This window comes from Taeniopygia guttata, chromosome 1, assembly GCF_048771995.1.
Source record: "Taeniopygia guttata chromosome 1, bTaeGut7.mat, whole genome shotgun sequence".
Taxonomy (NCBI): Eukaryota; Metazoa; Chordata; class Aves; order Passeriformes; family Estrildidae; genus Taeniopygia; species Taeniopygia guttata.
The window spans coordinates 27,463,176-27,477,752 of NC_133024.1; the positions used below are offsets into that span (position 1 = coordinate 27,463,176).

General features: G+C 44.0%; 1 protein-coding gene across 2 annotated transcripts; it reads left to right on the plus strand.

The window, feature by feature from the left end:
- The first annotated feature begins 1,170 nt into the window (after positions 1–1,170).
- Positions 1,171–9,844, plus strand: HSD3B1 (hydroxy-delta-5-steroid dehydrogenase, 3 beta- and steroid delta-isomerase 1). Of its 2 annotated transcripts, none has more exon segments than NM_001048264.1 (4): positions 1,171–1,214; positions 1,545–1,757; positions 6,327–6,491; positions 8,856–9,837. In NM_001048264.1, coding segments are annotated over 3 exon segments (1,134 nt in total). In that variant the 5' UTR covers positions 1,171–1,214; positions 1,545–1,603; the 3' UTR covers positions 9,671–9,837.
- Positions 9,845–14,577: the final 4,733 nt, after the last annotated feature.

Below are 14,577 nucleotides of genomic sequence, written 5' to 3' on the forward strand. Positions count from 1 at the left end.
ATAACAATTTTTTTAAAGCTTTGTTGGTCTAAGGAACAGATTTTCAAGGACTCTGGGATTTAAACAGTTGCCAAAACTTTGTCATCTGTGTCAGTTAGAAACCTTTCTCCTCCAACAGAAGTGGTTTTGCTTTCCTCCTATCACTTGCAAGCCCAATTTTGTTCTAAAAAAGTAACAGTGTGGAGATGCTTCTTCTACAGCTTTTCTCCAGAGCTCTCTTTAATGAGTGAACAAAACCCATGAACAGAATAAAAAAAGGACCTCAGCAGTTAGTGGCACAAATGGAAACAAAGCATTTTTAGAGATCCATTCCAGCTATGCCCCAAACCAGGGATCCCTTTTCAGTGATTTCAGCCTAATTAATTGTGTTGCTGGGCTTCTTTGTAACTTCCTTGTTGCTCAAAGCATTTCCCTATTTATCATCCTGCTTCACCAGGGATGTCAGCCTATCCCTGTGTGAGAGAGAGAAAGAAAAAATACAGCTGCAGCCTGTGTGTCCTGACAGACCCAGGAGGTTCAGGCTGATGCCATGCCCTGGTCTCACACTACAAAACAGTTTTGCTGGAACTGGAGTGAAATTCCAGGGAGAAACACCTGTGCATTTTCCCTGCATGTTGGGGATGTAAAGCAGTAATGACACAGATCACTGCAGAGGCACAAACAGCCTTACTTTAAATAGGTACTCTTGCATAAGACATTTCCAGAGGTGAATATTTCCCTCCTGCAGCTTGAATTTAACTTGGATGGTACATTGAACAATTTCATTTCTTCAAATGCCTGTAGTATACCGAACAAATACAAAATCCCCAGGGTTAGTATCTGATCTTACACAGAGAGAATGAGAAACCCATGCTATAATGGGGGAGCCCAGTATCCAGAAAATATACAGCAGCAGAATTCACCCCTCAAACCACATTAAATATCTTGTCTTCTCTTTACATTTGATTTAAATGCTCCCTTCCTTCAATACTGGCACAATATTGGCACTGTATTGCACAAACAAGTGCAGCTGAAGAGAATTATGAACATGAAGGCTTATTCCCTGGGGATTTAAGGAAACAGGATCACACCTAGGCTCAGACCCCACTGTATCCAGAGCCTTCCTCTTGGGTGGGAGTGGTGTAGAAGCATCACATTCTTTTGCAGCAAAGGAGGCACTCAAGAGGGAGGGGAGCAAAATGACCGAGGTGGTGCCCAGCAGGATATAAATACAGGCAAATCTCCCCCACAGTCTTCTGAGTGCTAGGGAGGTGGAACTGAGACTCAAGGCAGACTTTTGTGGGGTTTGTTTGGCATTGAAGTTGATTTTGAACACTTTCAGATTTGTTAATTGAATTGGGTTGTAATGATTTGTAAGAATTTTTTCTTTGCATGGAAAAAATACATAGACTACTTCTGAATAAAAATAGCTAGCAAGAGTAAGACATGCTTCAAAATTGTTTGATGTAGGGATTAAAGTTTGTTTTCCAGTAGTCTCTCCTTCTGGTAACAGCCTTTGATTTGTAGTGATTCCAGAGGTTGATGTCATATGTTCCTTCCCTCAGGCAGGAGGAGAACCAAGTTCAAGAGACAGCGAGTTCACCACCGAGGAGCAGCCAGAGCCATGTCCCTGGCTGGGGTGAGCTGCCTGGTGACAGGGGCAGGAGGATTCCTTGGCCAGAGGATTGTGTGCTTGCTGCTGGGAGAAGAGGAGGCACTGGCTGAGATCCGGCTGCTGGACAAAGCCTTCAGCGCCGAAGCACTCGGGAGATTTGGAAGTAAGTGCCATTTCCCGAGGGCTGTGTGCTGCAGCTGTGGGTAGCTGGGAAGCCTTTACCTCTCATCTGAACCATCTTTGCAGACAGAGGTTTTATCTCAAGGAAGCCTTGCTTTAGCCCTCCCTCTCCCTCCAGCACAGAAATCAGATGTAAAATGTGAAAACAACAGGGTGTTTTGTCAGGCCCCGAGGCTTCCATGCAGTAAAAAGGCTGTCTTCAACCTGACTTCTCTTACAACAAAATCCACAGAGCAAAATTAGTGCAAAAACCTCACACATTTTCTTGAGGGAAAGGAAAATTCAAACATTGCTGTGCTGGGTGGGAGGGCAGAGCTATCCAGAGCATGCTGTGCTGGGCTCTGGTATGCCAGACAGCGAAGGCAGTGAAAAAGTTGTGGGTGCAAATCCCAATGGTTTTCTTCAACCTGTGATTAATTTGATTAATAGTGATCTTCTGGCTGAGAGCTGTGGTGAGGTATTTTTAAAACTGCTTCTGTTAATAACATTATTGCAGTTTCCTGTTTAAGCATATGCTAACTAGAAGAGACAGAACCTATTTGCAAAGTGCAAGGCAGATTTCTTGAATGGGTTGGAGACAGCACAAGGGAGTGATGTGCCCAGTGCCAGAAACAGTCTGTGGCAGGGAAAGCAGCTCAGTGTTTTATTTTGAATGTCCTATTTATTGAGATTCTAAGCATCTAGGGCATATGGGGGCTTAAAAGGCATCTAGAGGGCCTAAATTCAGTCAGGTTCATAAGTCCTTACATTATATTTACTTAACAGTAACCTCCTCCATCACATCTTCATTGCAAGACTCCTCTTCCTCTATGCAGGATTCTCTGAGGGAAACCTTGAAGAATATCTCTGTATGATTTGCTGAAGAGCCTCAATCACTCTGTAGAGCATTAAAGTGTCATAAAGGAATAGACAGTGCACAATTAACCTGGTACAAATTGCACAAGCCTTTATCATGGTTTTACACAACTCAAATTTCGTCATTAAATCTGACTCAGCATTTCACTGAGGCTTTCTAAATGCCCCTGAGCCTTGCAGCAGCCGTTCCTGCTCTAGTTTCCAGAGATTTTCCACAGAAACAGACCCAAAACCTGCAGCTACAGTAGAGGCTGAAGCAGCAGGAGTGTATGTGGTTTAGCACTGAATGCAGCAGTGCAGAGGCATCTACACTGCTTTAGCCAGAAGAGCTTTGCGGGGATAATGGAGCATCCTGGGGAGTGAAAACCATTATTAGTGTGGGCACAGTCTTGGCTGGGCTGCAGCAAACATTTTGATGTTATATTTTTTGGGTTAATTGGCAAGCTCTATGCCCTCTTTCCTTATCCTCCCTTCTTCCTCCATGGAGCACTGCCCACACACTCCCTCTCCTATTCTTTTAACATTCCTTCTGCCTATCTGAGCAGCACAGGAGGTAGGGAAAAATCAGTTACCTTTTCTTCCCCATAAACAAGTAGCAGGGACCATAGGCTGACATTCCAGATGTGTTTAAACAGATTTGAATCCCTGCACTTTGACTGGCAGCTCCTCTGTCTGCATCAGCCCTTGTGGCTACATCTCTTCTAGTGTCCTGCCAGTGCCTGTGCTCAGTACTACCCAAAATATTTCCCTGCTGTTCCACTTCAAGTCCTTCTCTGTCTCAGTGACTCCTATTCCAAGTGCAGGGCTGTGACAGAACCTGTGGGTGGGACTGGAGTCTTCTGACCTGCATTAGTTTTACTACAGGGACTTTAACTTGCTAGCAGATGTTACCTGGATTTCTGGAAGAGCCAGGAGCAGAGCTGAGTGGGTTTTTCCTCACTAATCCCTCAAGCACCTTGCACTTGCAATATCTGCGCAGAGGCAGGGCTGTGGGTAGTGAGACAGAAAAGTATGGGCAAGTCACGGGTCTTTGTGCCAGAAGGCACTCAGGGGCACTCCTCTTTTGTCCAAACAACTTTCCTGCTGAGAGCTTGACCATCACACTCAGTCTGTGTAGGACCAGTGGCATTTGTGGTCTTCCACAGCCCCAGGGAGTCTGGGATGATCCAGTCGGAGTTGAGGGCTGAGAGTTGGAGTCCACCCGGTTCCATTGTGTGGCTGAGAATGGATGTAATGTTAAACATGGTACTTTGGTGCCTGGGTTTCTTACCTCCCATCTCCCATGTCAGATTTATCTTTCTGTCTTTCCTGTGCTCCCACTTACGCAATTCTTTTTTCGCTGTTCACTATTGCATTGGCACTTCTGGAGAAATCAAAACTCCTATGTTGTTCTCAAGTTTAGGGCAAATAGTCTGACTGTACTGCTGAGTCAAAAACTGCTCACAACAGGACACTGAATTTTATTGAGAAATCATTGCATTTTCAAGCAAAAACTACCCCACAGCAAGCTGGGAGTTTACTTACAATTCAGAGGACACAGAAAGCACTGGGGAAGAAGAACAAGCTTTCCCAGACAGTAGGTGCTTTGTCATAATCACTTTATGCAAAAATGGAGAGCTGACTTGAATTTATTCTGTTCCTCTCTCTGACCTACCCACATGTGCTCTTGTGATGCCTGAGCAATGGTTTGTCTAGATGGAAATCAGGAACAGTTCTCCCTGCTGGCCATCTCAAACTGAAACCACCGTCTGTCACACATTTCTTAACTCTCTCTTCTTCCAAGCTCACCTGTAGTTTTCTCTTCACCCAGAGCAAAACAAGATCAATCTGCTGATTCCTGACACGCAGCTGATGCTGCTGAAGGGAGCAAGGCCCATACTGTACTTACCATGGCAACTTCTGCTGGCTAAAATGGAATAGAGGAGCAGATTTCCTGACTCACACACACACAAACTGCAAGCCCAAACACGGCACAAAGCACCTAGACAGCAGATTTCCTATGATCAGCTTTAAAGGGGACAGGCTTCTTCTGTACTTTTCCCAAAAGCTTTGATTTGCACGTGTAAAACTTCCATTTTCCTAACCCCTTCCTGGGCACTGTGATAACTTTGAAGGGTTACATGTCAGAATTTATGTTGTGAAAACTACTTCTGTCTGTTCTTGGGATTATTACTATCCCACAAAGCCTTGTTCATGGAGAACACCAGCCTTAGGGCAGTACAGACACTAATGTTTATTAGAGCAAATCTAACTACCAGGTGCTTAAAAAAAAGCCCAGCTGTAGTCTGACTCTTTTGCATCCATGCAAGTAGAGATCAGAGTGAAGCTTCTGGAGATGGAATCCTAGGAAATGAATGCAGTCTGTAAAATAAAGGAGCAGAAGAGAGCGTGTGGTAATGACTCTGCTGGGAGGGCAGCAGCTCTAGATTTAGTAACAGTTCGGCAAATGTTTTACAAACCTTAATCTCAGACCAACTGTCTGTGGTGGGGAAAAAAAGCCTCTTAAGCCTGTTGCATCAGAATAATTGTTAAATTGATACAGGATTACATTCTTAGTATGCTATAGAGAAAATTACATAAAACCATTTTAAAGTATATTCCCACTCAGTTCCAGATCCAACAGCTGTCTCTGTCAGTGTTTCCTATTAAAGACATGGGATGAAACAGTGCCTGCTTTGGAGCTGGTGACAAAGCACTAGGATACACAAGATTTCAGTCATGGCTGAAGCTAAAAGCTGTACAAATTAATCAGATTCTTCTCTTATCTAAAAGGGGCATTTGATTACGCTGGAAGGAGACAGAGGCTCTGCCTGTGCTGCAGAGTCCCTGCCCAGTAGCTGTGCCTGGGGAGCCATCTAGTGCAGCCACAGCAGAGGCTCCCAGTGGATTTGCTGTGATGGAACCTCCTCCTTCTGCCCAGCACAGGATGGCTCTGAGACCCAGAGCTCCTCTGGGCTCCCACACTGCAGCTGCTGTGGGGGGACAGGGCTTAAAAAGCAGGATTTGTTCAAGCCAGGCAGAGGTAGCTCAGAACAGCCTTGAGAGTTCAGGAATGAACCAGAAAGACTTGCAGGCTAAAAAGGACCCCACAGCACAGACACTGAAATGGAGCCAGGGCTGGAACTGGAAGAGGCACTGTAAGTCCTGGCCAAGGTACAATTAAAAGATGTCAGAATTGCATGTAATTTATTAGAAGAGCTGCAATACAGGCAAGGTAAAGGGGCAGAAAGTAGGTATGAACACATCCCTGTGCTCACATGCTCTGGGTGGAGAGAGATCATTCATCAGCTTGAAGACAGGAACATGCAGTGCCTGTTCAGTGCTCTTGGGTTAACACATCACCAGCCAGTCAGGCACAGCTAAAGCTACTCTGTGAACTTTCACACAGCCACAACTCAAGGAGGCTTGCTAGCAGTAGAAAAGATCTCTAAAAAATAAAATGGAAAGAAGTATGTTGAATATTGGCTCCAGATCTAAGGTAGGTAATGCAAAATAAACCTCTGTAGCACTGTAGTTAGTACTGTCATATGACAATAAGAGTCCAGGGGAAATGCCTTCTGTTTCACAGCCTCAAAATATCCCTGCAGTTCCTGGACAGTCAGCACCTGCCAGGTGGGGTCAGCTCTTCACCACCCTTCCAGAACTCTCCTCAGGATGCCTCTGAGGTCTTATGCTCTGTCTTCTGCTGCCCCTGCAGAGTTCAAGGGGAAGACTGAGGTGAAAATCCTGGAAGGGGACATCCGAGACGTGACATTCCTGCACCGCGCCTGCCAGGGCGTCTCGCTCGTCATCCACACGGCTTCCCTCATCGACACCCTGGGCCTCATCGAGAAGAAGCTGCTCTGGGAAGTCAATGTAACAGGTGAGCAGGGGAAGCACCTTCCTCAAAGCCACATCTGTGTCCTGATCACCCTCTGCCCAGGAAAGGGAGCACCTGACCTGTGTTTGTTTTGAGCCAGGTTAACTGGGTCCTTCTGCATCTTGCACAGACATTTCTAGGGGTGCAAATCCCATGTCTGTGCAGCCCCAAGAAATTCTGGGTCTCTCCACACCCAGTCTTCCACTTCAGGGCAGTGCAGGATCACTCATTCTTGTCAGACCTTGTGCTGAGGTCTGCACAGGCTCTGCCTTCTGTGGTAACAGTCATAAACCCATGCTCAGTAGAACTTTCTGAAAGCATTTCCCCTCTGAAATCCAAGTGGTCGCCTCAGAAATTGGTTCTTATTCTCCCACCCCACATGGCACCCCTGCCTGTGTACATTTTTCAAAGTTTACAAATACAGAACTGTTGCATTGATAACATCCCAGAGCCTGTGATTCTCTCCTTGCTATTCTTTTTCTTCTTCTTTTTCTCCTTTTCTTTCTTTTGCCTTTAAGTCTGTGTGTGCAAGAAGGTAGCTGAGACAAACAAGTGTTCTCCCACCTTGCGTTTATAATTTAAAATTCCCCAACAAACTCAGAGCTATGGGAGGGAGGGATTTTGGTGACTCAGTGATGGGATTTCCCCTTCCACTAAGGAACCCCCAGTCTTCAGGGAAGATCAGGTGAAGGAGAAGGTTTAGACTTAGGAATGGCCCATGTAGCATCACCTACCAGAAAGTTTAAATGTATTTCCTAAAACAACAACCTCATCCCCTGTCTGTGATGCCAAAACCCTCAGTGCCATTCAGAGAATTGTCACTGCCTAACCTGCATGCACACTGGCCTCCCTGGGCATGTTGCTTCAACAGCTTGGGGGAGATTTGGGGAAGATGTTCTTATTTACATGAACAGCTTTCCCAGTTCTTTGTTCCCCTCTGCCACACACACATGGCTTCTTCACAGAAAAATAAGGAACATACCTGCACAGGCATCACTTTCACAAATATTGGCTGCTCACCAGTGTTCTGATGAAGAGAGAATCTTGGCAGTCGACTTGTTTCTTATATGTACCTTAAAAACAGTGGGATGGCATTTTAGTTGTTTTAGTGTGTCTCATTCCCTGTACCATTAGCTTCCAGACCCTTTCATTTCTGCTCAATCAAAGCCACAAATTGTCAGTGATCAATACATAGAGCTCACTGGGCAGCCTCTTAGGCCCCTGTCAGGAGGGAAGAGTAGAAAGGCAAGTTCCTGGAAACCTGTGCATTGGGTAATATGAAAATTTACCTGGATGGTAGCTCAGGTAGAGGATTTGGAAAGCTCTGTCTTTATGACTGTACTCTCACTACAGTCTGGTTTTTCACAGCAGAATGTGGTGCTTAAACACATTTTTCCATAAGGAAGAATAAAAAACAACATTAACAACAACAACACAAAAAAAAAAAGAACCCCAAAACAACAAATTACTATTAAAATGTCCCAAACCCAGAAAGGTCTTTAGCTCTGACTCCCCAGTACTCACTCCCCTGCCAACAGTGTCTGTCTATGTGAAAAAAAAGCCCACTGGGCCAATGAGGATTAGCTGATAACATTTGCTAGAATGAAATACCATCCATAGTCCTGCTCCCAGAGCCAACTGGCCACAAGGTCAGTGAGTGAATACTGCTGTCCTCTGTTTTCTTCCATTTCCATTCTGACGCTCTTCTGTTTTTCTGACCGACCAGGGCACTGCTAGGTACTTCATGGGCCTGCAGAATGAAAGTATTGATTCTCCTAGAAAATAGAACTTGTGTAATATAAATGTTTCAAGAATCAGGGGTGGATGTTCATGAACCAGGACAGAAGTGAGAAAGTTAAACTTGCCTTGATGCAGGGCTTTCCTCCATTACCATACAATATCTCAGAGCAAAAATATCTTTCTTATGAAGGAAGGGAAGCAAATTTTTAAAAGGAAGGGAATTGAGAAAATAATTAATTACAATCTAAACAAAATACCTTCTGTGAACCAGATCCTCAGACAGAATGGCAAGCAAACCAGGGGACCCTCTCAGTGAATAAAGTATGTAATACAGTAATAATTTACTTCATTACATTCTGTGTGAAAGATACTCAGATTCCCATTACTGTGGGACTCTTTAAACTTTTACACACAATTCTGATTTGCAAATAAATGACATTTTATTTGGGTGAAATTAATCTTGAACAGATCAAATATACGACCCTGTACAGGATAGGATTCTTCCAGCTGCAGGGAGGGAGATCTGGCTAAGCTCAGGCCAGAGATGCTGTTTCTGATCTGAACCCCCCACTTTTTCTTGGTTAGGGGGCCCTAACCTAGACTGCCTTTCATATTTGTTTTCTAAAGGTACTCAGTTGCTGCTGGAGGCCTGTGTCCGCTGCAACGTCCAGCACTTCATATACACCAGCACCATAGAAGTGACAGGCCCAAACTGCAGAGGGGACCCCATTTTCAATGGTGACGAAGATACAGCTTATGAGAGCACATCCAAATTTCCTTATGCCCAAAGCAAGAGACTGGCAGAGGATTCTGTGCTGAAAGCAGATGGCCGGGTGCTGAAGGATGGTGGCACGCTGATGACCTGTGCCCTGAGATCTATGTACATTTTTGGGGAAGGCTGCCCGTTTCTGCAAGGCCATCTGGATAAGTGCCTGTTGAACAAGAACATCTACCTGCGCTTCTCCAGGAAGGAGGCTCTGGTGAACCCTGTCTACGTGGGCAACATCGCCTGGGCACACGTGCAGGCAGCAAAAGCCCTCCGAGCCCCGCAGAAAGCCAAGCATGTGCGGGGCAAGTTCTACTACATCTCAGATGACACTCCTCACATGAGCTACGCTGACCTGAACTACGAGCTGACCAAGGACCTGGGCTTTGGAATCGAGCCCCGGCTGCCCATGCCTCTGACCGTGCTCTATTACTTCTCGCTGCTGCTGGAGATCGTCAGCTTCTTGCTGCGGCCCTTTGTCAGATACGTCCCCTCCACCAACCGCCACCTGGTCACGCTGCTCAACACCCCCTTCACCTTCTCCTACAGAAAGGCACAGCAGGATTTTGGCTACGTGCCCCGCTACACGTGGGAGGAGGCCAAGCAGGGCACTGGTGAGTGGATTGCCTCTGTGATCCCCCAGAGAAGGGTGCACTTGCAAAGCAGCACCGCCTAAGCCTGAAAAGGAGCCAAAATCCTGCTAAGCAAGTACAGCCTTGAGCCAGAGGAGAGCTGGGAGAGCAGCAGCAGCAAACTACAAAGCATTTAAATGAATACTTTGTGTAAGAGCCCACTGAAACCCCTCACCCCCCGACCTCAGAATAAATAAAAGTGAAATGTTCATTTGTTTGTTGAGTGCAGGCTGATGAGGGTAACTGTACTGCATATTCCACACCCACTTGTACATCTCTGCAGCACAAGGACTTATTTTAGCAAGACTCCACACAATCCATGGTGTGAACACTTTAGCCCTTCTTTCACCCCACGCCACCTCCAAGGCTTTTGTAAAACACAACTTGCCCTGGAAGTATGATTACACTTTACAAATATGCACCACTCAGCTATATCGGTGCAGTGATCCCCAACGGGGGAAGAATGATGCTCTGATTCCAATAATTTCAGAAGGCTAATCAATTACTTCATTATCCTATATTATACTATTACTATATTACACTAACTAGAACTACTACTAACTACTGTTATGGTTAACTAAAAACCCGTGACTCTCTCCTGAAAGTCTCAACACACACGTGGATCCAATTGGTCAATGAATCCAAACAACCATCACCAGAATCCAATCAAGCAATCACCTTGGGTAAACAATCTCCATACCTCACTCCACATGGGCACACACACAGGAGCAGCGAATGAGATAAGAATTGTTTTGATTCTCTTTTCTCTGCTTCTCTCACAGCTTGTCTCAGGAGAAATCCTGAGAAAGCCAAGTCTCTTTCTGTTCAGAGGACATGTGAATACCACACAGCCACACCCTGTTCATTCAGAGTTTGCCAACCTCACCCAACAGGCAGCAGGCAGAAGCCACCTGATGGCAAAAGCTGAAACAAATCTTGTTCACTTTTTCAAGGGTGCATTTCATGTTCACCTGACAGTCAAACTTTGAGCACTGCAAGCATCATAAGATCAAAAGTACAATATGAGTGCAATACAGTTTTAGTTAGGACAGTGTGTGGAGGGAGAGAAGGGACAGATTTGGTCAGGTGAATACTTCTTTATACACCCTCATTTTGCAATAAACCCAGTGGGTGTCCAGCAGAACAACTTCAAGAAAATGGAAGGGAGAAAAATATTGCAGGATGGCTTGATCACAAAGTGGCTCCCACTGCAGAGTCAATGTATTTGTGAACACTGAGGAAAAATAAAGAGTGCTGAAAAAAATCCTGCTCTTACCACATTTCAGCTAGGAGCAAAGGCTAACTTTAGCTGATTGGTACACATGTGCTGCTCCTGTGCTTCTCTGATGGCCACATGAGCTTCTGCACAATGTGTAACTAGACTTGTGGGCAAAAATACAGATCTTGTTTGAACAGACAAATGTGATCCAGTGTTTGTTTCTTAAACATACATCTCACTTGCTGAAAACAACTCTAAAATATGGGAATTCCTCTGTTGTTTTGGAGGTGTGAACAGAAACATTTCACCTGACTCAATACTAATGTAAATAAATCACATTTCCAGGGATGCTGAGTGCTTGAAGTCTGTGCTGAGTTTAATTATTCAGCGCCCTAGACATTGGATAGTCCCAGTGCAAACATTACTATGTGCTTTAGTAACATCTTTGGTTAACTGTGTAAGATCTGAAGTAGCAGAATAGCAGACACCAGAACTGTCAGTCATATTCTGGGGACACAGACCCTCCACAAAGCTTTGGTTTCCATCTGCCTGTGAGGAGATTACTTAATCCCTCCCTTCAGATGTGTGATGATTCACCTTTTCTGCCATGGTGACAATGATTATCAAACATCCTGAAGGAACACAGGGTGACTTCCAGGAGAGGTCTGAGGAGAGAAGGAAGGGCCACAACCACTGTGGGTGTAGCTGCTGGTCCTGTCAGGTTTCACCCCTCCCTGCAGCTGGGACACTGCACTTAGATCTTTGCACTTTCTTCTTCTCCACCCCCTTCATGGACACTGCTCCTCTTCCCTCCCCTGCAGGCACACTCTTATTTTATTTATTCCATTCTCTGCACACCCTTAGAAAAGCAAAAATGTGTTTAACACAGTAACACCCCCAGTTTTTCTAGGCTAATGATATTTCATCCTAATGCTCAGTGAGTGCCAAGCAATGGGTGCAGTGCAGTGGCTTTTCTGCCACTGAGGTAGGAGTAGGAAGGGCGATCCAGGCACGGGGAATTAGAGCAGAAAAGGAAGAAGGAGAACAACAGCAGCAAAGCCACTATTTAATAGGGGGAAACACTTCACACATCACAGGGATGGGGTACTAAAACACATAACAGAAAACTATGACAACCCTTCCACAGGTTTTACAGAGGTCCTAAAATATCCACAGATGCTGCCAGAGAGAATAAAGGACATTTTTTTCTTCCACAGTTCAGTGACTTGTTTCCCAAGTGAAAGCTCCCATTGCTGGAGCTTTCTTTGCCGTTTTTGCCTTCATAGGAAGACAGTGGGATCTTTTCATCTTTCCAAGAGCCTTGCTCCCAAGTCAGATTTCTAAGTGCCAAATTCCCCCTTTGTTGACCTTTCTCCCTGTGTCTTGCTACCACATCCCTTCCTTCAATCCCCATGACAAGCCATTCCTGCTTACAGGAAGCTTATTCCCCACTTCTGTCCCTCCCTGAGCACCCCTGGGTTGGATCTGTGTTGTCTTTTGCTTCAGGTGGCTGCCCAAAATAGTGCAGTGCCTGCAATAAAACATCCTGGAAAGCCAAGGGAGTGGCAACCTTAGATATTTGTCCGGCTGCTCAGAGGCACCAGAGCTGCTGTGTGCTGTCACCCAGTAACAAACACAAGCCAATGAGGATATGCCAAGGATACCAAGAGGGAGAACAGGCAAGCTTACTGCAGAGGGTTGATTTTCTGCAAGTTTGCACTCCAGTCAATTTTGCAGTAGCTTGTTTCTATATTATTACTCTTGGCAGGTTAGCAAAATGGTTACAAAATGTACTTGATCAGGAGGAGCCTTGTTGTTTTTACGTCAGCTGACCAGGACCGTTCTTCTGATTTAATTAGTTTGTCTGGCAATCAGTAAAGCAAACTATTGGTTATCAATGAAGCCCCACTGTCAACAGGATCACAGTCAGTAAGAACTTTACTGCTGTATAAAGAATGGAAAAGAAAAAAAAACATTAAGGCTGCTTTGCTGGAAAGGTGTTCATTTACCCTTCATTTACCCGGGCAGAAAAAGATGAAATAGCAAATATATATCAGTGATACTTACATGCTACAGGCAAATTAATGACTTCTAGTTCCAGCAGGTACAAAAACCTACATTTGTAAAGACCACCATTTGCTGTTAAATGATTTGTCACTGGAGAGAAGCAGAGTTTTGCTTGCTAAAAGGGAACTATAATAATGCACATTTTGAATAGATTTAGGAAAAAAGAAAAAGCTCCAGAGGAACAGAAGCAAAAGTGGCCATCATATCAATACCAGAAATCCATGCCTGGAATTGGTATCATTAATATAGGATCCAGTCAATGGAGGACAGTTGGATAGTTAATGCAAATGAGCATGTTCTTGTGAAAAATCCATTTCATCAGACAAGCATGACACTGGTATTCTGAGTGCATTGCAGACTTCAAATAATAATATATATTTTTTTTTACATTATGCAGTAAAATGAATTAATACAGACTAAATTATAAAAATCCCCAAATTAATTTTAACTTTCTCAATTATGATCTTTAAAATTGCTTTTTTCTTTTTTTAAAGCTTTGGCTCAGTTCACAGGCTTTGTGCAGAATAACAATGTGAAAAGTTATGTACAGCCTGTGTTATGTAGGAAACCAAAAGTAATATTTGTTTCTTGAACTGAAAAATCTGTCACTTATACATGTAGATATAATAGATTATAGTGGCTGTAAAGCTAATTTGTGAAATGGGAGCACAGTCGAGTATATTCATGAAGAACAATTTGACCACTCCTTGCCCTGACCCTGCACTCCCATGTAATACTCTTCTCCCTCCTGAAAGCTCTCCATCTGCATCTCCATCTCAGTTCAAAATCCACTGGATAACTGGAATTCATGTATGGCTGTGCAATGGATTTCTTACTCAGACCAGTGATTGCTATTTCTAGACATTCCTCATTCCCATAACTAAACTTGTCTCATTTCTTAAATAAGATGTGTCTCTCCAGTGCTGGCAGCAAGCAATGAATATTAAGCAGTTAAGGACTAATCTGCAAAAGGGAAAAGAACATTAATAAAAAATAAAGATTTATTAAATCTCCAGCTTGATCCTGTAACAGGTGCCACTCAAAATGCTTAACATGCATTGTGGAAGACCATCCAGAGAGAGAAAGATTTTTTGCTGCCTAAAATGTGGAAAGAAAATTTAGAAAGTTAAAAGGAAACAAAATACATGTGGGCAAAAATTGCTTTGAAGGTACTGATATATTTGGTAATCATCTTTTTTTTTTTTTTTTTTTTTTTTTTTAAATAAATTACAGGAATAAAGCATCCATTTCTCTTTTTTCTTTTTCAAATATTGTTGCACTCCAATGTTTTCAATGTGGTGATTTCATCAGAAGCTAGATATATATTTTTCTGATAATCCCACATGCAATTTTAGTTATACATTTAGGCTTAATTTATGCAGACCAAAAGCACACTGGATCTTTTACACACACTTGGGCTTTCTACATGCCCTATTTGCAAGTGCTTATGACATAAGGAATGCTGCACACTCACCACTAAGTCCAAGAAAGTTCATTTTCGGGAGGGTTTCTTTTGGTCCATTTTGGAATTGATGTCTCTTGTCTACAGGGCTCTTGAAATAAACTCTGGCACACAGCTCTTGCTGCAGCAATGGTCCCTCTGGCCAGCCAGGAGCAATAATCAGGAGATGAAAACTGTTTGATCCCCATCATGGCACGGTAGGT